Here is a 24,312-nt window from a genome sequence, read left to right as displayed (position 1 = left end):
AATTTGAGGTTTACATCTTAAGAGAATTGATGAACTGAGAGCTATGGAGAGTGGAAAGAAATAGTGAGGGAGAGGATGGGATGTTCCAGTAGACTTGGTGCAAGAGTATGGAAGGAGTTGCCATCACATAGTCAGCAGCTGCTGCGCCCTGTCCACTGGGCAACGGACTCTGATGAGTGGAATAAAATGAAAATTCACTCAGCAAACCCATGCAGGGAGCAAGATGAACAGGGTTCCTGCTTTGCGGAGCGATGCAAGCTGTGCATTAAGGAACAAGTAACAGGCAAACCAGATTTGTTCTGATGGTGATAAGTATGAAGAAAATGGGACAGAAAGAGAATCTAGAGTATGGCTATTAACAAACTGCTTCTCACTTTCCATCATGCTACAACATGAGAAAACAGAGGTCTGGTGAATAAGGAGAGAGGATGACAAAAAACCTCTCCCTTTCTCTCCTCTCTTCTTCTCTGCATACCCTCACTATTGTGTTCTTAGGGCCAGTGTCCCCAGAGAAAGGGGGAGACAGTAAGCTGGTCTATAAAGAATGGTTAATAAGACCTGTAAGCAGTGGCTAGAAGAACTGAATCATTTAGCTGTGCTCAGGAGGAAAAAAAAATTGCAAATTTTAAGTGTAATCAGAGTTCTCAACTGAATTTGCTAGGTACTCAGGGTGAGAATTCTACATACAAAAAGGATGATGACCTATACTCGGTCAGCAAAAGAAAAACTGAGGCCAGAGGAAAACCAATTACAGCAAGTACTGTAATTGGGAAGACTCTATACCACTTTCAGCACTATGTTAATATAGTAAGAAACACTGCAAAAATCAACATTCTCTCAAGAAAATGCTAATTGGGAAAACAAAAGCAAACACAAATATAAACAGACACACACCCGCACACACCCCAACATACAAACATACTAGACTTTGTTTTATCAACAATCCATGCTAGAGGATTTCAGAGAAAATCATATATAAAAACGAATGTCAATATGGAGTATTACTGGGCCATCAAAAAGGATAAATACCCACCATTTGCATCCACATGGGTAGAATTGGAAGGGTTTATGTTGGGTGAAGTAAGGCAAGCAGAGAAAGACGATTATCATGTGGTTTCACTCATATATGGATCATAAGGAATAGAGTGGAGGACCATAGGGAAAGGGAAAGAAAACTGAATGGGAAGAAATCGGAGAGGGGGACAAACCATGAGAGACTCTGGACATCAGGAACCAAACTGAGGGTTACAGAAGGGAGGTGGGTGGGGGATGAGGGAACTGGGTGATGGATATCAAGGAGGATATGTGTGCCGATGAGCACTGGGTGTTATATGCAACTAATGAACCACTGAACATTATATCAAAAACTAATGGTGATACATTGGCTAGTTGAGCATAATAAAAAATTTAAAAATATTTTTTAAAAATGTCATGATCGGACATGTGAAAGTCAGAGAAATTAAAAAAAGAAGAAATTTAGGAAAGGAGAAGGCAAAGAAATGGGGCTGATGTAATAGAGAAAAAAGAAATAACTTTTTTTTTTTTTTTTTTAAACTAACACAGAAAGAATGAGAATACCAGTGGGAAAAAAGGCAGGAAGTTGGCAAAGGAGCCCAGGATGGTATCATGAAGTGACCCTATCTGTCCAGACAACCAAAAGGGAATTGTTGCAGAGACCAATAAACTGTTGGAATGGAATGGATGATCACCAGTGTTCTCACCACATTCTGGAGGCCAAGAATTTTGATGGGTGAGGTGGAGAGGCCATGACCTTTCGACATCTCCTGATCTTCTCTTGCCGAGGTAGGACTGAGTCCCTGCTCCTTGCTGCCACCTAGTGCTCAGGGTATGTGGCTACAATCAGTGGGACGTGATTCCCCCGAAGATGCAGGATAGGCATCCTGAGCCATTTTTAAAAATTCAGATATCAGAATAGTGGATTCATTTGAAAGAAATATACTTAAGAAGAAGACCAATTTGTTATTGTATGGTGACATGAACTTCTTCTGGGATTCCTGTGACAGCTACAGGTCATGAGCTAACTGACCAGGGATAGTCTATATTCGTCTCCCTCGCCTTTTTTACCTAACCAAGAAAATTACTGAATTTGAAGAAATGCCGCTTTACAGAGGAAATGAATGGAAATGACCCTGATATTAAGTATTATGAATATCTGGAAGCAAACCCGGCCTATGATTCACTCATTTTCAGAGTTAAAAGCCAACAACTTAATGATAAAGGGCTGCTTTGGAAACATTATTTTTGTGTTAGTCAGTCACACCTATCACAAAGAAGGAGGAGAAATTATGCATCGACTAGAGTTAAAACGCACCAGCTTACACTTTCGGGAGACGCCGCAAGAATCAAATATTTCTCGATTAAATGTATCAAGGATTCTACCTGCTGTTTGTTTGACTACTACCATAATGCTCTTTCTTCTGAAATTCAGAAATTTATCACTTAAGATAATTTGCTGGCAGAGTGAGTGGTGGGGACTTTTTATCAGTAGAAAGGTCAAATAATTTTCCACAGTGCACTGCCATTTTTAAGCTTTACAATTTTACTATAGGTGACCCAAGGGAAAGCTCATTATACCATTATACACAAAAATTACACTGTGAGTTAATGGAATGTGAACAGTAAGGCACCAGCCTTGTGTGCTGTCCCCCACTGCTTTTTCTGAAATACCTAATCTTAGTGGGTTTTGTTTTTAAAATTTGTTTTTCAATAAATTGTGGGGGAATTTTTGCACATGAAGAGCAAAACCCCTTGTCTCACAATGAGACATTGTTCAATGGAGTGGGCTTCTAGATAGAAATGCAAGGCTATTCTAAGGACGACAGCATGCAATACAGATTTAGAGTAAAGCAAAAAAAGTAAGAAAAAAAGTCGACTAACCTAACCCACCTGAGCTCGGCTCACAGGGGTCAATGTCCTCGTCATCGCTGGGACATTCTGCTGACGCCACAAGGATGTCGTCGGTGGTCTGTAAAAGAATCACATCGAGTAGATTAATTTTTTTTGTCTTTTAATTTTTAAATTTTTATTAACATATAATGTATTATTAGCCCCAGGGGTACAGGTGTGTGAATCGCCAGGCTTACACACTTCACAGGTGAGTAGATTAATTTAAAGGGACCTAGCAGATATGCTCATCTTTCTCCCAGTGACAAATGAAACATCGTTTGTGTTTTCCTGATAGGCTGAGAAACCAAATTCAGTATTTCCCTTTCCAAGGACACAGAGCCTACATTTTTCGACCTATTTTAGATCTCCCATGGAAGTATTTGCATATTTGTGAAAATCTGATTGCAACTTGTTTTACATAAGCACACAGAAATGGTGACAGCCAACTTGCAGTACCCATTCATCCAACTGCACAGAGAAGCTGCACACAGTAGCATACAGGGGTTTAAAACAACCTGGCATAAGCAGATGATTTGAAATTTATTACAACCCTGGAGTGCTACAAAGTATGCATCAGTAGGCTTTATGCAGTACTTGTGCTTAGCTTCCTAAAAGCAGAATAGCTATAACCTTTTATATTCATGACCAGGTAGAATTTGATGAATCTTTGAGATATAGCTTGTCATTATTAGGGAACACAGATTAAGCAGAGAATATATTTCACTGATGCATTAAAGGGAAGCAAATATAGTCCATTTGAGGAAGTGTGTGTGTGTGTGTGTGTGTGTGCGTAGCTTTCACACTTGATTCTTAGTTTTGCAATATTCAGTAGCGGGTATCATTTCACCGTTGTCCTTTTCATTATTAAGGTTTTTTCATTATTACGCTTTTCATTGAAAAGCGTATGGGGGGTTGATATTTTATGGCAAAAAGGATAGAGGTGACAGTTTTCTCTGTGACATTCTAGTTGCTTCATTGCACTTACAGCAAAAAAGATAACCATCACTGTAATAAAAAGCAGAGTGTGTAAATCCTAGCAGTTAGCCACATAATCAACACATTTACAAGCACCAAAGGTTGTCCTTTACTGCCACTTACAAGGAGCAGTAAACTCGGCATAGATATTGCATAGAAATTGTGAAGGTTTGCATCAGATTTGGCTAATGCTAAAGTAACAAAGAATTCAATGCATAAGACAAAATATCTCATTAGTTTGGCTAAGGATTAAAGATAATTTTTAGATGACACTCAGAACCACAATACTGATGATGGATGTCCTTATTTAAAAATGGAATTACAGTAATATAGATTCTACATGAAAGAAAAAAAAGGAAAATGGTATGACTCATTTTCCTTAAAGGAGGACTTAGTATAGTCAGAGATTAAAATATAAACAAATAAATGTTAGGAAATTTATGCCTTTTGAAAAATGAAGACGAAGGATAATATACTTCTATGACAAAACTCAGCTTAAAATTCTTTCAAGTGCAGGGTCTTTAATTACTGAAAAATAAAGAATTTGTTCAGATGCTACTACATCATCATGTAACTTTAAACAAACACAGGCATTTAAATAGCATTTTTGAGATGGTTTCAGGTTATTTTGCTCTTCATTCTCCTGAGAGACCGCTGGGTGACTGGATTCGTTGATTTTGCTGCTATTATTTTAAAAGAGTTAGTTCAAAGTATCAGTTTTCCTGGAATTGTAACTGTTCATGTCAGTGATAACTACCAGCAATTGGTGCTCTGGTCACACAGGTATCTTTCATTAAAGTGAGCTTTAAAAGGCAAAACCCATCCTCCTTTTGGCACCAGCACATTTTGCAGGATAACATCCAAACAGACTTGATAATAGCAAGTTACTGGATTATGAGGTCATGCAGGCCAATTTTTCCAATTCACCCCAGAGCAGATTATCTGGTTTTTATATTTTGTTTGTTTGTTTTTAGAGTCAACTTAAAAGTGGAAAGCTTTTTATTTATTTATTTATTTTAAAGAGTAGATACTCTTTAAAGTTACTTTCAAGGTTACAAGAGAATTTCTCATTGCCCTTGAGGAATTTTAATTATATTGATGAAATTAGTATAGGCTTGTTGTTCTCTTCTTGACGGGGGTGGGGAGGAGGATGAGAATAAATTTTTTTTTAATCCTGTGTTTCTCATCCCAGGAATGCTGCTGCTCCCTTTCTCCTCCTTTACCTGGGGCTTGTGGTGGTCGTGGTGGGGGCATTTGGTAAAGTCTGCAGACATCACAGCTGGGCTGGGGACTCTTGGGGGACTGTCTGCTACTATTAGAATCCAGTGAGATTCCGATTCTAATAGGAAGTTAACAGCAGCTTCCCTTGCAGAGACACAACCTATCCTGTGCATGCAACCACCCTCTCAGCACAAAGAATTTTATGAATCACAATGTCAGCAGTGCGGAAATTGTAAAAGTCTGCTTTAAAAGTGTAAAACTTGTTCTGAGCCTTATTTTTCTCATCTGAAAAAATGGAGGGATAAAAGTTCCTATTGTTGTAAGGATTAGCCAGAAAAATTACCTAAAATAAGACCACATTGTAAATGCTCATAAAGTTTGTGATATTATCAACATAATTGTTGTTATTTCAATAAATGTAGCACTGATTTAATCTTCTTTTGCACTATATATAAGTAATATAATTTTAGATATTAAACCGGAAGTGGTATGTGTGAATTATTCTCAAACTTCCAGATCTCACATTAGTATTTATATCAAAATACAGTAGCTATATTGGTACTTTGTTGAACTAAGCTCCCATCTTTTACTGCCTAGATTTACATTTTGAATAGAAATCAAACATCAAATATAAATAATGAAGGCTGCTTCTTAAAATAAATTCATGGGCTAAAAATGTGGGACTCAGTGGATAGTGTTTCATGAAGACTAAATTATTTAAGCCACACAAGCTAACTTTTGTTTTAAAGTTGACCTATTTTCTACATAGGAATAATTCCACAGCAAACAAAAAGTGTGAGAATGTTCTCAGTGTTATCTTTCACAAAACCCAGCACCTAAAATAACAGAAAACATCATAAAATAAATAGTACCTTCTATAGCCCTCCTACAGTAGAAAAAAAAATCACTGTATAAATATGACCTTACTATAAAACTGTATTTTAGTTTTTAATGTACTTTTTCTGTATAATGAATACACATTCTTGTTTTTCATATTTATTCTCCTCAGAAATAGAAAACCAGCAATAGTCTTCTGAATAAAAGATCTTGAATCAATAGATGCCTTGGCAGAAATCATCACTTCATGAAAAATCAGGAAGTGGCTCAAGAGTAGGGAAAATAAATCAAATCTCATTTCGGAGGCTGAATTAACTGAACAATATTCTAGCCAAAGCTGTGTAATTTAAATTTAATTCCCTGTGTTTGGAGCTGCCTCTCTATGACACGCTGTTGAGAGAGTGGTAGAAAGAAACTCAAATATGTCACATTAATCAATTCTATTCTTCGGTATACTTTCCCTGATGTTTATAACCTTTTTCAGAAAAGAGACAACCTGCTGAAAGAGACAGAATAGTAATCAAGCAAAAGCATTAGCTTTACATAACCGTCCATTTAGATAAATGTCCCTAACTGGGCATTTAACCACTCACAGGTCAACATGCCAGGCTGGTCTTCCCTAATTCAGAAGGGCCCATACACTCACATGGCAAGCATCTATTCTCATTCAAAATGTCTACTCAAAATATCTAGGTTTCCTTACCTTTAGGGGAAAAAAATGATGTGGACAGACTTTAAGAAATAAAGGTACTGAAACCTAATTCATTATGCTCTGTGGGAAAACACCAACATATTACAGAATATAGAAATATAATCAGAATGGGGGAGAAAGGATGTGTATAGCAAAAAATTACAACAACTTATTTCACTTATGGGACAGCCATGGTTATTAAGAGAGACACCATTTGGTGGGTTAGAAAGTAGAGAAAGTGGTGTATTTTTGTTCTTTCTTACTTACAGGCATCCCCCCCCCACCAACCTTTTACGGTGGAAATTGCTGCACAGTCACTTGCTATCACTTAAAAAAAAAATACAGCACAAATGCGTATCTGTGTGGCAAAGAGGTATGATGAGAGGGTAGATAAACTTCATCTGTAAGGTTATATCTCTACTAAGAACAGCAACCCTATACTTTATTCCTCATGATAATCAGCTTTACTGAAGACTGATACATTCTGATGAGAATGCCCACAAGAAAACTCTATCAGGACAGACTTGCTTTGTTGAGGAAAAGAAGGAACTCCCACTACGCAGAAGGATGTCCACCATGAATTTGATGTCCACAAAGAAATTCATGATTTACTTTAAAATTGTGATTATAACTTTGTTTCTAAAGGGCAAGAGTTTATCTGGCTATACATCCAAATACAAGGTTGAGAATCATTGTCTCAAGCAATGGTGCTCCCTGGTATAGCAGGATTGAGCCTAATCTGTCACTACTGTGATGGACATTTAAACTGAATTGATCGAGCTGATGGACAGGGTGAGTATGGAACTAGCTGATACGAGACATGTTTTGGTAACTGAGGGACACCTGTTCTTGCTGATACTTTTGTCTGTGTGAAGCTATTCTGGAAGTGAAAGAGCATTCATGTCTGGCTTGCAGGACTGAATCTGATAGTCTCTCCAGAAAAGATTTATTGCTAGGCAGGGTTCCATGGGGGGCGGGGGGGAAGTCGAGATTCAGAATTAGTGTTACAAATTGCCCAAGCCAAGGTCCAATGCATTGCACTGATAAACCTGTAAGACGAGAAGTTTCTAGGAGTTGGGGGAAGTGACAAATTTTAAGAGGAAAACTGCAGAAAAACAACCCCATTGTAGTACATATGGACAATTTCCAAACCATGGGTCAGTTTGGCCAAATCGAAACAATAAAGAAGTACATCCAATTGGCAGTTTTAGTTAATCAACAACCCTATTAAAGGTGCACAATGAGTTTAGAGACTGCATAGATTCTATGGTAGCTTCCACAGAAATCTCAATCAAGCTTTTGGTTCTTATTTGTCAATTATTTCTCTGAGTAGTAGATGCCATGTAAAGATGTCAATCCCATGGCTAACTAATCTCATAAAAATAAAAGCAATGAACTATGATTCAATATGTGAAGCGTAGCTCCAGCACATGAATAACAAAAAACCTGAGGATCAATTAGTTACCAACAAATATAAAACACCTCTTCTATGCACAGCATTTTCAGGTGGGTACAAGATATGGTCACTACCTAACAAGGTGTAAATTATGTTTCCTGCCCCCAAATAACTTATTGTGCCTGCTCTATTCTAAAGCATGGGGGAAAAAAATCACTCACTGATACAAATAATAATCAATTCAATTAAAATAGCTTGTTTTTCTTGAAATGCAGCAGTGCTCCCCTATTACTTCATTAAGTATTCACCAACAACATGGTTATGCAGAATGCAGGTGGAGGTGCTATTATTCTGAGCATTAGAGTTAAGTGCATGCTCAAAAAAATACCCGTTTGTACACTCATTTACCCAATTGGAATGTTTGAACATTGGCATTCATGAATATTTAGGGAAAAGCTTAAATATCTCTGAAAACAGCCAGCTTTCACATTTCTTTAACATTTTTTTTTTCCCCAGTTGGTGCCTAAGGTTATTACAAAAAATGACCATAAATCAGCTGTCTGCTTGGGGAAAAGACAGACTTGAAAGCCATGCAATTTTCTTCAAAAATTTTGTCACTATTTAAAATGTGGATTGGATAGAAAAACCATGGAAAAGAGACCATGACATCTCACTCATTTAAACATGCATTTTTATGTGCATTCAATACTGGTCATCCTGACAGGTAAAACTCAAAGGGGAAGATAGGGGTGAGGAAATAATGCCACAAAAAATGAATTTAAAGGAACTATTGAAGAAAGAAAAGAATTGGATTTCTGCTTAGTCAAAAAAGATCATATTTTAGAAAAGTTATGCAAAGTTGCAAACGTGCAAAAGAGAAACCTAGTGTCAGAAAACTTGAAATTAAATTTAGATTTTAAAAAAGATAGTATTTCTCTTGTACTTTCTCTTTAAGCTGCTAATGATCTTGATGGCAATATTGCATTTTCATTTTTAGCCAAAGAAATGTAAAAGAGCTGGCCAAAAGACAAAGTTAAAGTCCAGTTTGAATTTTCAGACAGGGATTATAATAATCTGTTCTTCTGGATTCTCATTCATTAGAACATGGGGTATAAAAGCCTCGAAGACTGCTGGAAGTGGAGCGAAGATGCTGAAGGGGAAACCAGAATACACCTGTTATCAACTCTCTTCTCTCTCTATTCAGTTTGCTTTTGGACAAGGCACTTTCTGAAATGTGTTTGGCCATTTCCAAATTGAATGAACACTGAGAGATGTTTACAATGTAAATCTAGGCTTTTAGCGAAGTCAATATGACTCTCTACTCCAACTATTATGACTGAATGAACTAATTAGTCACACAGGTTGAACTGAAAATCATTATGGGGGTAATGATGCCAAAACAGATTTTTTTTTATCAGTATAAAATGCCAATGATTCAACTAACATGTCTCCAAAATTCAAGCTTATGTTGTTGGCATTTAACACGTTAAGGGATAGAATCATGTTTTAGCCAAGCAGTCACATATCTCCCTGCATTGCACCAGACCTTAGTGATCATTAGTCTGACCACTTCATTTTACATATCAGGAAACAGAAGCTGCAAAATTAAGTGTTTTTGTTTGAACACAATTATAGTGTCAATTAGTGGCACAACTATGAGACTATACTGACCTCAATAAATTGTGTTTGTCTCTTTATCTTATCCCAGATGACTTCTAGCTATCCATTCATCACCCATCCATCCATCCATCCATCCATCCATCCATCCATCCAACCATCATCCATCCATCCAAAACCATTTTGTTCTTTAAAGGATGTAATATGATCTACAAAGATACACGATGAAATACATTTAACATAAGTTAAAAGGTGGCAAAAGAGATTATTGGGTTTCAGATAAGTAACCACTAAAATTATTACAAAGAAAAAACACACACTTATAAGGAGACACACACACAGCTAATTGCACTGTTGATATGGCAGCACACTAAATAGACACTAAAGAGGGAACAAAATGAATGCTAGTGTTTAGTTTTTTAAAATCTGGTTATAAAAAAATCAAATATTGATATAATCACAGTTTTTTAAAGTTTTTTTAAAAGATTTTATTTATTTATTTGACAGAGAGAGAGAGAACAAAAGTAGGCAGAGAGACAGGTGGTGGGGGGCGGGAAGCAGGCTCCCTGCTGAGCAGAGAGCCTGATGTGGGGCTCGATCCCAGAACCCTGAGATCAAGACCTGAGCCAAAGGCAGAGGCCCAACCCACTGAGCCACCCAGGTGCCCCAGTCACAGTTATTTTGAAGTAATACCTGAAGGTTCTTTATTTACTTGTTGTGATCTTTTCTTAGGTGCTTAAAGACTTACACATCATGTCTCTTGTTTCTATACAAAATGTGTAACTAAATTTGGGAGGACAGAAAGAAATAGAAAATTATTGAAAATTCTCCTGCTTATTCTTTCTCCTTGACTTAGAACACTGCAGGCCAGGGCACCTGGGTAGCTCAGTGGATTAAGCCTCTGCCTTCAGCTCAGGTCATGATCTCAGGGTCCTGGGATCAAGCACTGCATCAGGCTCTCTGCTCAGCAGGGAGCCTGCTTCCCCCTCTCTCTCTGCCTGCCTCTCTGCTTACCTGTGATCTCTCTCTGTGTGTCAAATAAATAAATAAAATCTTAAAAAAAAAAAAAAAAAGAACACTGCTGGCCATTCTGGCTACAAAATTACTTCAGTGAGGGGGTATCCAGGGCCGGGGTGAGGGTCAGCTAGTTAAGCATCTGACTCTTGATTTCAGCTCAGATTGTGATCTGATGAACTGAAGAACTGAGCTCCATTCAGACTCCGCACTCAGCTCAGAGTCTGCTTAAGATTCTCTCTCTCCCTCTCTCCCTCTGCCCTTTAATTCAATGATCTTTTTTTCCCTCTTCTCATTAATACACCAATGAATATACTTCCAACTTCTGAGTTCTCCCTTATTAGCTACTGTTTTCATCACATAAGTGCTAATGAGATTCTTATTTTTCTCTTTCTCATACAGCCATCATTCAAGTTTTGTCAAATTATCTCTCACTACATCCTGGAAATATATAAATGGAAGTGACCATTTATTAATAATATTGGCTGTCTTCCCATATACAATCTAGACAGGCATTTATTGATTAGGGTAGTCTCATTTACACAATGGACCTAGAATTAGAGGTTCAAAATCAAAGATGTGGAAAGAGCCAGAGGAAGCTAGCTACCCATAACAATTCTTTCCTACTGGGCAGTATGAAAACCAATGTCTTCTTGATAGAGCTTTAACCTGGGAACATAGGACAACTTATACTCCACACAATTCTTGGTGTATGGAACAGCAAGAAATAGGGATGTGGTTAGAAGTGATGATGATTTAGTTAACAGAAAATTAATCTTTTGATTTTTTTGACCCATGACTTGAATATATGTAAGGTTCTAAACTAGGCTCCCCCAAATAAGCCAATGTCTGAATAGTACTTTAATGTGTGTTTCTGCCAAGCATCGATTGACAGTAAACATTTTCTGGCTCAGATGTTACCATGTTATTTCATTCATACACCGAGAAGATCTAATCTTTTCTGACTGTAGTTAAGCTGGAACTCCAAGCTTCCCTATCTGACTTCTTCATTCCTTGTGGTGCTTACTTTGGTTCCCTAATACATATTTGAAACGGAATACTTTTCAGCCATTTCACTTTAATTTTTAGTGTGATGATCAATAATAGAAAATATAAGTTAGTTCAGAAATCAAGTTACAAATCTGGATTTTAAGCAATATGTATCATCTTGGACTAATATTTGTGTTTTTGACAGTACTTAAGAATATATATGCTATATATGTAAGGATATATTATACATGTCAATACGTATGCTATATATGTATATATAATCGCTTGAATAGATGCATCATAATAACTTCTCTATCCACAGGGATCTTGTGGAGATCAAATTTGAAATGCTTGAAAGCACTTTTGAAACATCAGAGTTCCCACAATGCAGTGTTTATGTATTATTATTAAAACTAATAAGGAATTATTTTTGTTCCTCGTATGACACTCTATAAAGAATAGTTCTGGGGAGAGCTTAAAGAGGGCAGCCAACTATCCACTTCACTGCCTAACTTTGATTTTCATATCCTGAAATCCTCCTGTCCCCTCAGTTGAATAGGATCTGTTTCTCTCATCCAACTGACCCCTCACATAGATGTTGCTATTCTTGGGCTGATCCCCTTTATACAAGGATAGGATTCATTTCAGCCTTGCTTGTTTAGTGTAATGTACAAGACAGGTAGTACCAATCCATACCTGGCCCTGTCATTACCTCCTCTCTAGGCCTGATCTCTTGGGGAGTCACCGCAGAGAGGCAGGGACACTGGAGACCTCCTGAGTTCTCCTCCTTACTCACTTTACTGGGACCTAGAAGATGGTGACAAGTTGATTTATTTTATCTCTACGTCCATGGTTTACTTCTCATGTATGCCCTATTACATCTAGAATCTCTAAATGAACAGATGAGTAGGAAGAACAGATCACTCAGCAAACACTGTTAATTAAAGGAGCGTGAGAAGGAGAGGGAGGAGGGGAGGGGGAGGGGAGAAGAGATATTCTCTAGGTGTGATCCCAGCTGCATTGTGCTCCCTATTATAGCGATTGTATTGGTAATTATAACATGATACTGTGTATGGCTGTGCCCTCTTATGGATTAATAATATACAAATTAAAAAATTTTAAGAGATTTTATTTATTTAAGAGATGGAAACAGAGACAGCAAGAGAGAGCAGGAGCAGGGAGAGAAGAAAAGCAGGCTCCCTGCTGAGCAGGGAACCCAATGTGGGACTCGATCCCAGGACCCTGAGATCATGACCTGAGCAAAAGGCAGACACTCAACCAAAAGAGCCACCCAGGCGCCCCACTACTTAACTTTTAATTAATAATATACTAATTAAATATTTTCTTAGTACATCGGGACAGTGGAGGTATTTGCCTTTCCAAACTATGTTGAAGTATAAAAGTTTGGGAACAGCTCAGGTGTATGTTTTATTTTATTTCACGTACTTCTGTGGGACAGAGTTTATGTCCATGTTTAACACCCCCAGAATATCTATCACAAGAGCTCAAGAGATTTGGTTTGACATGGCTTCACCATTGATTGTGGTGAATCGTTCCACCATGCATATGCATATCAGCATATTGTGATAAGCCTTAAATGTACACAATTTTTATCTGTCAATTATATGTCAATAAAGATGAAAAAAGTCATCACACTCTAAGCCTGGCTTATCTTCTTTAAATATCTGCAATTCAAATAAAAGCCTATTATGAAAATAAGTGATTGTGAAAATAAAATTACTAAAGTTGAGGGTGCATGATTCGCTTTGATTCTAAACACAGAAGGAATATTCCACATGACACTTGAATTGGAAGAATCATGTCCAATAGCCTTATTCCTAATGGTCATCCTTTCTAAGCTCACTACACTAAGATGTATGTTTGTCACAACTGCTCCTTTATAACAGCTCATTAAGTCTCAAAATAAGAGTGAGCAAGTATAGATTATTTTCCAGAAGTATGACTCTTAAGAGTGGCAAATGAGAATTGTGGCAAAATCACACTTTTTCAAAGATTTTATCTGTCTCTAACATCTCTAGAAGTGACAATGGAACTTTATAACTGGATTCCACAGTATACTTCATGGCTGGAAATTTATAGTAGAGAAATGGCAAGAAGTGACATTATCTTTAAAGGAAAAGAGAGAATGACTGAAAGTTAAAAAGAAGGAAAAGCTAAAAATGTCTTGCAATAAGTCAATCTGCCTTTTTTTATGAAGCAGTCCTATCCCTTGAGAAAGCAGTAAGATATAGTCTGCTTTGTAGAAGAAACTGAGAAAAAATAGTTAACTATCATTCCGGGTGCTCTGTACCCCCCAGGCTGCCTCTCCCCCCTGTACTCTACTGTAATAGTCCTGCATTGCAAATATTTCTGTCTGATTGTAAAGAAACTATACCTCAATCATGTTTTCCTTCAATATCTAACTATAAGATGAAAGTTTAATTTTCCTCCTGAAATAAGCTGCATAGAGATAAGGGCTGGCTGAGACCAGCCATCAGATTTGGACCAAGAAATATGTGTGGGACAGAATGCACTCAAAAATTGAGATCTTTTGACTGATTCTTCCATGGGTTCACTCATTCATTCATTCATTTATCCACTTACAATCATTTGTTAAATACCTTTGATGAATAAGGAGTTACACAGAGGGGGAATAGAATAGACAGCCAGATGTGCCCACCTTGAATTGCATAGAGAACTTCAGGCATGGGACGAATAGAGGCTGTCTATGAACAGAAAGTTGCTCTTTGATCACTGAGCATGGAAGAAGTCGAGGTGCGAGAGCTGGCCAGAGGGGGCTGAAGTCCAAGCCGTTGCTGCTTATTACCTGTGTGAGTTTGGGAAAGTTCCCTAACTTCTCTGGATTTCTTCCTAAGTACAAATGAAGTGATTTACACTATTTTACAGGATTATGAAGAGAATTAAGTACTCTAGGGCTAGGGCTACTTGGCTGGCTTAGTTGGTTGGGTATCCAGCTCTTGATTTTGGCTCAGGTCATGATCTCCGTGTCGTGTCAAGCTCCACGCACTGAGTACAGAACCTGCTGGATATTCTCTCTGTCCCTCTGCCCCTCACCCCACTCGTGTATCTCCCCCTCTCCAAATAAATAAAAAAAATAAATAAATAAAATCTTGATAAAATTCTCTAGGGCTCGATAGGTCTGTCTAGCACAGTGACTGGCACTTAGAAGACGTTTGACAATATTATGACATAAATACAGCTGGTTCTTTACAAGTTCTCACCTCACTTTCCCTGCAACACCGGCGGGAAGCGTTGTTCATAGCACTGGACTCCTGAGATCTTTAGACACAGATATTCTCTTCACAAAGCAAGTGTCATTTATGACTTAAATCCAAAGTCCCATGTTGAAACATTCCATAAACAGAGCGCTTCTTAAAACTCCTCAAAAAACATCACATCATCCATACACGGAAAAGCCAAAGAGTTCTCTTCTCCCCAGATGTGTGATGTAACCTAGAATTTGTCAAACTGTATTTATTTTAGAGTTGGGAGACTCCTTAAGATATCTGTCCCAGGTGCCTTATGGTAAAGAGAGAGAAACTAAGGTGGCATGGTCAGGCGTGCAGGATCAAATCGCTACTGGCTCAGTGTCATGTGTAGAATGAGATCTTGCCTCCTGGCCCTCCATCTAGTTGGCATTCCCCTCCTGCCACTGCTCCCAGTCTCATGTCTGGGTAAAGGGAAGGTTAAAAAAAAAAAAAAAGCAGCAGGATTAATTTGCTACTTTCCCCAATTTTCTCAAACATGATTTGCCTTTTTCAATTCTGCTCTAAGTTTTCCTGAAAATTTTTTAAGCAAGACCTTTATGAAATACGAGGGAATGGAATCCACTGACGTCACCCAGAGCTGCTAGACCAGAGAGCACTTAGCAGATCCTGCAAAGCCTGTGACGGACTGCTTGAAGAATAAGTGTGCAGAAGCAATGGGAGAATTCTGCTCATTGTCATCTGCTGAGGACTAGCAGTTCATTAGAGAACCTGCCTTTGTGTGCATTTCATTTGGTGTAACCTTGACAGCACTCTTCCCCACAGGTATTTGAGTGTTTTGTTTGGTTATGCTATTGTCTAATGACCTCTTCTTCTTCAACTACTCTTCACACATTACTATTATTATTATTTTGGCCATTAAAAACATTGTGACAAGTAAAGCTCACGTGAAAAACGCTTAGATGGCTAAGTGACTAATGAAATCCTCTCCTAGACAGCTCTTCCCTCTCCAGCGTTGCATCCTATAATCAGTTCTGCTCAGCTCTGACACATTTCCTCCAAGTTGCTATCCTACATCTCCCGCCTGGATGTGCCCTTTTCCTTCGCCTGCAATCCCTGCCCCCGCCCTCCATTCTCATTACCGGGATGCCTGCTGATGACGGACCATCAATAAGCTTTCTATTCACACACACACACACACACACACACACACGTCACTTATCATCTCGAGAACTTTTGAAATCACGGAAGTGTCACCTTTTAACCAGAGAGTTCAGAAGACAAGCTGTTTTGGTAGTTTGTTATCAAAGCGAGGAACGTGGGAAGCGGCCACAGAGTTGTGACCTCACCTGGTCAAGCAAGCGGCTGTGCCCTGCCCTGCGTCAGAGACCCTCCCACTCTTCTTTCACTTTTTAATCAAGGTGTGCTCTTACTAGGTTTTCTCTTTTGTCTATCAGTGTCAGCCTTCAGAGACACTCTTTTCCTTTTCAAAATCACTTCTTTGATCTGCTTTGAGCTGGAAATCCAGATAACCAAGTTTCTCTATTTTGAGAAATAATAATGGGCTATAAGGAAAAGAGGATTAGAGAAGTGCTCTAAAAAGCCCAGGTGCTTTAGAGCCCTCAGTCGAGGCTCATGGCTTCACGTCCACGGACTGGTTCGTTTCCTCAAAATACAAGGTGCCTTCTGAAGGTTGTGCCTTTATTTCTAAGTCACCCGCGCAATAACATTTTTACTATGATGATTCTCAAATAGGTTTTTCTTATTTCTTAAAGTCCAAGGATCCTTATTAAAACTACACCCCAAATACCTCAATCTATTTGCCAAGATCTAATCAAATAGAAGCCAAGCCTCACTCAATGTTCCCCTGAGCCTGCTGGGAGAGAAATGAGCGCTAGAACAAGGAAGGTGGCCCTCTCAGTGTCTGTGACCACCAAGCTACCTGAAAGAATGGAGGGTATGTTTGCTTGTACTCAGGGGTAGAACTGATGCTCCCAAGGTTTCAGCTATATTTGAGTCACTCTGTAGTTTTTCTTTTTTTAAAAGATTTTATTTATCCATTTGACAGACCGAGATCACAAGGAGGCAGAGAGAGTGGGGTGGGGAAGAAAGCTCCCTGCGGGGCTTGATCCCAGGACCTGGAGCTCTCGACCTGAGCAGAAGGCACGGGCCCAAGCCACCGAGCCACCCAGGCGCCCCTCACTCTGTATTCTGAGTAGAGAGACGCCATCTGCGGTAGCTCCTTTTCTGGTTTCCTGGAAGCAGCTCCTCACCTGACAAACTGAGGAGTGTTGCTGCTGGTTATGGGACCTTGTAACGCGGCTCCTAGTGATTTAGGTGCATGAGCATTAGAGCCAGAGTTTAAATCTGGAGTTAGCAGAACTTGGATGACTGATTTAACCTCTCATTTGTAAAATGGGAAGGATGCAGTATCCATCTCTGCAGTGTAGTTGTAAGAATTGGGAAAATCATGATCAATGAAGTTCTTGATGCATAGTAAACACTAAATAAATCTTGGCTATTCTTGCCCTCTAACTATATAAGACACACACACATATGTTACCCAGCATGCCAGGGGGCAGCATGTTTTTTGCTAAAGTGGACAAAACCCCAATATCCTAATAACGACAATAAGCAGACTCTTCCACATTTACCCTTGCCTAGAGTACTGTGAAGTAGTAGGAGGAAAAAAAGCCAAATATTGGAAGGAGAATGTAAATGTACTTTCCCCCTGAATGTTCTATTTTGCTTTTCAACTTTCAAACTCCACTTTATTTCAAAACATACTCCCAACCATTCCAAAGCATTTTCAAGTTGGAAAGCCTTCTTTTTTGTTTCACAATAAGCTAACTGCAGGTGCAAACTCGAAGGAGACAGACCTTGGAAATTTTAAGTACGTTGCCATGGCAATGGTTTGCAAGAATGTGTATGAGTTTCATCTTAGCTCTCAAGCATTCAACTGAGTTCATATGTGGAGGTTCAAATTGCTAGGCACACAATGTTTGCCATTCATTGTGTCTTGAAAGGCTTGGAAATAACTGTCTCTGTTGCTTATAGCAACTAGAAACCACAAAATACTATCTATCTATCTAGCTATGCAAATGTAGAGATCTAGTCATTCATTATCTGCTCTTAGCTGGCCATCCTCACCATTTTGGCTGCTCTAAAGGAAGCTGTATACATAAATACAACAATAAACACTTTCCTCATTGTTGCAAACACAGAGTTGAATTCTCAATATGAATTAACTGTAAAACTTTTCTATTGAATTTTCATATTAATTTTCTCATTCAAAATGAACATATCCTTAAAGAAGCATGATAATTATTTAGGGATGCTCAATTAAAGAAAACTTTCAGTCTAATGAAATGTGGAGGATCTTTTTAAAAGGGTCCTGTCCAAGAAGGCAGGAAAGAAGAAGTCTGTAATTCTAGTCATTAAATCAAATGCTCCCCCGCCCTTGAAAAAGCAATACCACCACCACCACCACCATCACCAAGAAGACATACAAAAGAAGTAATTTTGTCATCATTACCTCAATAGTTCTTAAATGGTTCAGTTGATGCTTCTAAACTAAATCCTCCACAATAGTTTCATGATTCATTGGTAATAAAAGCAGTGATTACTTGACAAAAGCATCTCCCCCTCCCAAATGGAATCCACAGAACATTAAAAATGCAAAGTTTTAAAGTTATCTCTTTGGTCTAAGAAATAATTCTTAACAAATTCTCTTCAAAATTTAAGGCTCTTTCCATGTAAAATTGTACTCTGCAAATTAAGTCAATATTTTTTTAAAAATTCATTCACTAGCAAAAAAAAAAAAAAAGCTGGATTTCTAAGATTGCATATTTTTTAGTATTCCTAGCAAAAGCTTTTGCTGCAAATGATCCATCATGATAAAAAGTGCCCCACATAAAATGAGGTCACCAGGGACCCCACTATCTCCTGTATTTGGTTACCAACAAAACCTTCACAAAAATGTTATTAGCTACCAAAGCATGGCAGTTACAAGTCCACTTTGCTGCTTTAACTTTGACCTGTCCTCCAAAACACACACACACACACACACACACACACACACACTCATTCTAACCCCCACACTCCTGGATTTAACAGCTTGTTGATGTACTTTAAAACTGCAGTGGTCCTCTCCTCACCTCCCCCATTCTAAAAAAGCCTACAGGGATTCTGGAATTAAACAAACAAGAACACAATAATTAGCTATGCATACTGTCAAGTGGATCTAAAAAGAAGAACAACCCAGAAAACACAACAATCAGCAGTTTCAAGCTCTAACAAGAATCTACATTGAGTTCCCATTTATTTTAAACAAAAATAGATTAGGTCTTTTGAAAAATGTTCACTGCAGTTTCCAAGGAAATAGGGCACATCAGCTAATGGGTCTTTTACATCTCTAATTTCTATGATGCTGATATAGTAGAAAAGTCTTTGATGCTACAATCTTCCCAAATAATTTCTGTTCTACTCTTCTATAATCAGATTCATTCCCAAAGTAAGTAGTATTGAAAATTGTCCCAAAGTAGATACGAAACAGGTAAGTGCACTAAAGCACATGCTCTGACCCTCCCCATTCACAAACTCCCAAAACCTCACCTCAGTAGTTTTATAGCTGGTAACTAAATTAGTATAAGCATTAAGGGCAAAATGGAAAGGGAAACAAATTTCTAAATTATCTGCTGTGTATGTGTGTGAATGGGAGAGAGGGGGCATTCAATTCTTTGGATGTACCAATTATATAACGTGTAGCTAAATCTCTGGGAGTCTTTAGAGATGACAGCTGAGCACCTTCTTCCCCTTGCCAACCATGCTGAATCTAAACTATGAAGCAACATGGATTACCTATAGCCTATACATGCATTGTGTGAAATAACCAGTAATGCTCCCACGGACAGTCAATGCTCCCTTTACCTATTATAAAGACAATATTATAGGATGAGAATATCTGAGTTTTTGAAAATCCAGAATTATGACAAATTGGGTCAATTCAACTACCTTAAAACTTTTTTTTGCTTCAATTGTCTTCTCTTTAAGTTAGTAGAGCAACAGGGACCTACTTTATAAATTGAGAATGAAAGGTGAGATGTCTGAAAGTGGTCTGGGATAGGACACAGCATTCTGAACCAACCAGGAATTCCATCATTACTTACGCCATGGACCTGAGGCAAATCACTCTCCATGTCAATGTAAATAGGTTGGATTTGGTTAGACCCCTCAGATCCCTTTGAAATGTAATAATCGGGCACCTACATAGCTCAGTTGGTTAAGTGTTCGCCTTTGGCTCAGGTCATGATCCAGGGGTCCTGGGATCAAGTACCGCCTTGGGCTCCCTGCTCAACAGGAGGCCTGCTTCTCCCTCCCCCTCTGCCTGCTGCTCCCCCTGCTTGTGTTCTCTCTCTCTCTTGTTTACTCTCTCAAATAAATAAATAAATTAAAAAAATAATAAAATGTAATCATCAGTGGTAACACAGTGGTAATGGTGCAGTTCGTATTTTGATTGTGGTAGTGGGTGCAGGAAGCTATACATGTGATGAAGCTGCACATACACACACAGGCACATGTAATTAGTGAAATCTGAAAAACTCTGTGATTTGTAGCAATATACTATTCTGGTTCTGATATTGGATGACAGTTATGTTAAGATGTTAACATGGGGAGAAGTTGGATAGATGGTGTAGGGGATCTCCCTGTGTTTTCTTTGTAACTATCTGCGAATCTGTCATCATTTCAAAATTAAAAGTCTTACAAATATGAAAATATATGCACACCTACATAAATACAATAACCTTTGATTTCATGAAAGGCCTTGCAGCCACATACGAAACAAAAACATACAGGGCCTGATGCTTAACCAAGGAAGTGAAATTTATTGGTTCTAAACAATTTACTTTCCAGCTAAATGTGATAGTTTCTATCTAAAACAATTAGTGGTATTATGGTAGCTAAAATATTGACTATTTCACCATGATTTGAATTGTCAGATGATGGGTCACTGCTAGTAATACCATTTTTGCCTACCTTCCGTCATTTATCTTTGAATATTGAATCCTAAGGATTAAGACACCAAAAAAAAAAAAAATCCCAATATTTTCAACCATAACAAATATTATACCCTTAATTTAAAAGAGAAAATTAAAACAAAACACACACACACACACCCCCCCTAAACAAACCCAGCACAATTATAAAGGAAGTATCAGGGCTTTACTAAAAATTAAATTTCTAATATTTATATCCTCAGGACTCTGGTTTCTGTCCAGTTAACTACTGCTACAATGAGTAATCTTACTTTCCATTCCTCAAATCTACAGAATTCTATCCCTCTAAGAATTAAATTGTGTTCAATATATTTCCTTCCTTTCTTTTCTTTCTTTTTTTTTTTTTTAAATGTGGGGCTTGAACTCATGACCCTGATGATCAAGAGTCATATGGTTAACCAACTGAGCTACCCAGACACCCCTCAGTATATTTCCTTTCAATGTCACAGAATTCAGTTAGTTCTCTTGACTTCCATGATGTTTAAAAATAATGGCTAATAACTCAGCAAATTTATATCCAGATATTGGTTTCAAAATTTGACTTTTAAGTGACACAAATGGGACAAATGGCAACAGATGCCAGTAGCATCCTTCTGTTAGAGAAAAATTAAAAGAAGAGAGACAAAGCGAACAGGAAATTAAAAAAAAAAAAAAAAGAGGAAGAAGAAGAATGAGCAGAAGAAGGAGTAAAGGAGAAAAAAGTTTCCTCCACCTGTTTGGAAAGTGGGAGGGTGTCTCAGTTCATTTTCCAAGTGAGACCAATGGCAGAGGTCTTTCACACTTAGGAAAGTAAGATTAATACCTCACTCAGTGAGATGTGAAATAGGTCTTGGTTCCAAAATTCTAGAAAGGTGTTTAAGAGGGGGAAATAAAGCATTAGAAAATATGCAAGTAAAAATAAGACAATCTATCAAACCAGCTCTGCCCGAGGATTAACTAACTCAGTGGAGTCTTAAGGCTTTAGCTGTCGGTGGCAGCAAAGACCTCACTCCCCTTTCACACCGAACCCTAAGACACAGAACAGAGCGGGCAGTAGAGGAGTTTCCTGCTCTTGAATATTTCTTCACCAAATCATAGAAGATAAAACAAACAGAAGCAATTTCTCAGGGCTTTAACTAAAATGGGCTAAGAATGGTGAGTTATCAGATGAAATCCTGTCAGAACCCAGGCATACTTTTCCAAAAATTAATCCTACCTGCTACAGTAAATTTGAGGTGGTAAGAGGAATTACTCCCAATAAAAGAACAAAATATAAAATAGCTGATTAGCCAAGAAAGACACCAAGCGGGGGCAACTGGTCATGTGTTCCAGAGCTGCCCAAACCAAATCCAAGCCTATACTTCACACTGCCAATAAGGGAAGGAGCTGGCTGAGGAGCGTGGGCTACCACACACCTCCTAACGCCTTGCCCTTCTTCACTCTCCTCGGTGCCACAGTGCTTATATTGAGCTTTGCTGGGTCTAGAGTTCGCTTGAAAGTTCAAGTGCTTCAAGTTAACTGTGTTCTGGGAGTCAAATCTGTGCTAAGATTATATTAAGAGCTAAACCTCTACTGTACATATCAACTGGTACTCCAAAATGCTGGTTTCCCAGAATATCCACCAAATTCTGTGTTTAGATGCTGATAACAAATAGAAAAAAAATAAAATAAAAATGCAATCACTGCACCTTCTATACATTAAGAAGTCTTGAAATTATAAATGTCAAGATTCTAATTTTATTTGCCTATGTCTAAAAATATTTCCCTGCTAATTATTTCAAATTACTATAGACATTCTGCAAGCTATATTAGATTTTATATATAAATTGTGAACATCCATAAAAATAATTTGTCCTACCCATCTAATTTTTTGTTCCCAATCTAGACCCACTTTCTTTTTCATGTTTATAGAGAAATGCTTACAAAGTCTTGTGCTCCGAGGATCTCATTTGGCACTTATCAAACTTATTTTTTCATAAATCTTTATCAGCAATGAGAATTTTTCTCAGACCGTGTTGTTGATTGCTTATGTCAGCACTTTTCCTTCCACTTCCATTAGAAGCCACAGGGCACCTTACTTCTTAGAGAAGAATGTGAAGCTGATTTGGGGATGAAGGACTTTTAGTTCAGAGTATGCACCACTTTATAAAATATTTATTGATACAAAACCTAAAAATATACATGGTAGGTACAGTGTTCATGTGGCTAATTATTTAGTAGATTCAGCCCATGATTTTATACCACAGGGTTCTTATTAGGAATACCACAAAGGGAATCAGAGTTTCTTGACACATGGTAATAAATATTTTCACTCACAATGAATAATTTAGCTCTTTTGGCATTCATTGTATGAAAAATAGATTTGAAATAATTTCAAGGTCTCTTAGCAAACGTAGAAGTTCTGGCACACAAGAACAGGCAGTATGGGGCTCCTTCCCTTTGTTTTCACAGAATTTTGCTTGCTTTTATGATGCACACACTGCAAAATTTTTCCCCATTTGTCAAGATGATGTTGAAATGAAAAGATATTGTTTCTTCTATAGCATTTCCTATTGTGGGTTTCTGTAATTCCAAATCACTAATTCTCTGCAATTTACCAGCCTTGCCCATAGAATGCTAATGAGCCTCTATATTCTTGATTGTGGAAATGGAAAAGGAGCTTTCCCTCAAATTAATGCTAGCCAAAACTAGAATTAGTTTCACACTAGTCTCAAAATGAAAATTCCCGTAAGAGAATTACATATATAAAATCATCTAAAATTTCAGGGGGATGATTCAACAAAATGAAAAGCAGTGCATGTTTTAAGACGACTTGTCTTTGAAAACTTTTCCTCTAAAGGAAATTCACATTTATCCATACTCCAAAATCATAATGTATTAGAGCTACAAAGCCCTCACCTTATAAATGGGGAAGTCAAGTACCAGAAAATTAAGTAGATGGTCTTCATCTCACCAATAGCAGTAAAAATTTCTCCAGTTCGGTCTCTTTACATATGTCCATTAAAAGAAAATGTTTTAAGATTAGATAAGCCCCTCAAATAACTCATTCATGATGGGGTGTGTTGAATGAGGCAAACTGAGGGTGGCTGTTAAGGTCTAAAGTTTAGTCTAGGCTGAAAATGGCATAAATTTCCCATGGAAACAAAAAAGAGAATCTTAGACTAACTTCAAAATAAAACCGACATATATAAGGGTGTAAAGAAAAAATAGATATAAACAAAAAGGACTATATTTCTGTTAACTGTCTTTCCTCCTAAAATACTTGAATGAACGTTTCAAAGTAGAAATTCTGGGTGGTTCAGTGAAAAGGATTCTCTTAGGTATTGATGGGATTCAAATGTTGAAATTTTCCAAATAGGTCAGTGTTTGAAGGCATCCATGCAACAAGGGCTTCCTAGATTC

At 37.9% G+C, this 24,312-nt stretch overlaps 1 protein-coding gene across 20 annotated transcripts in view; it reads right to left on the bottom strand.

The window, feature by feature from the left end:
* NRXN1 (neurexin 1) overlaps positions 1 to 24,312 on the bottom strand; it is a 1,159,797-nt gene that overhangs the window by 20,558 nt on the left and 1,114,927 nt on the right. For 13 of the 20 annotated variants that reach the window (XM_059406092.1, XM_059406088.1, XM_059406087.1 and 10 more), the window contains one exon: positions 2,899 to 2,986. In XM_059406092.1, coding sequence (XP_059262075.1) covers positions 2,899 to 2,986 — 88 coding nt within the window. The remainder of the gene's footprint in view (positions 1 to 2,898; positions 2,987 to 24,312) is intronic. The other 7 variants (XM_059406089.1, XM_059406093.1, XM_059406107.1 and 4 more) reach the window with 1 other exon arrangement.

The sequence above is a fragment of the Mustela nigripes genome, chromosome 7 (assembly GCF_022355385.1).
Source record: "Mustela nigripes isolate SB6536 chromosome 7, MUSNIG.SB6536, whole genome shotgun sequence".
Classification (NCBI taxonomy): Eukaryota; Metazoa; Chordata; class Mammalia; order Carnivora; family Mustelidae; genus Mustela; species Mustela nigripes.
Note: the sequence above shows the minus strand (reverse complement) of the source record. Positions and strands in the feature narration are given on the sequence as shown.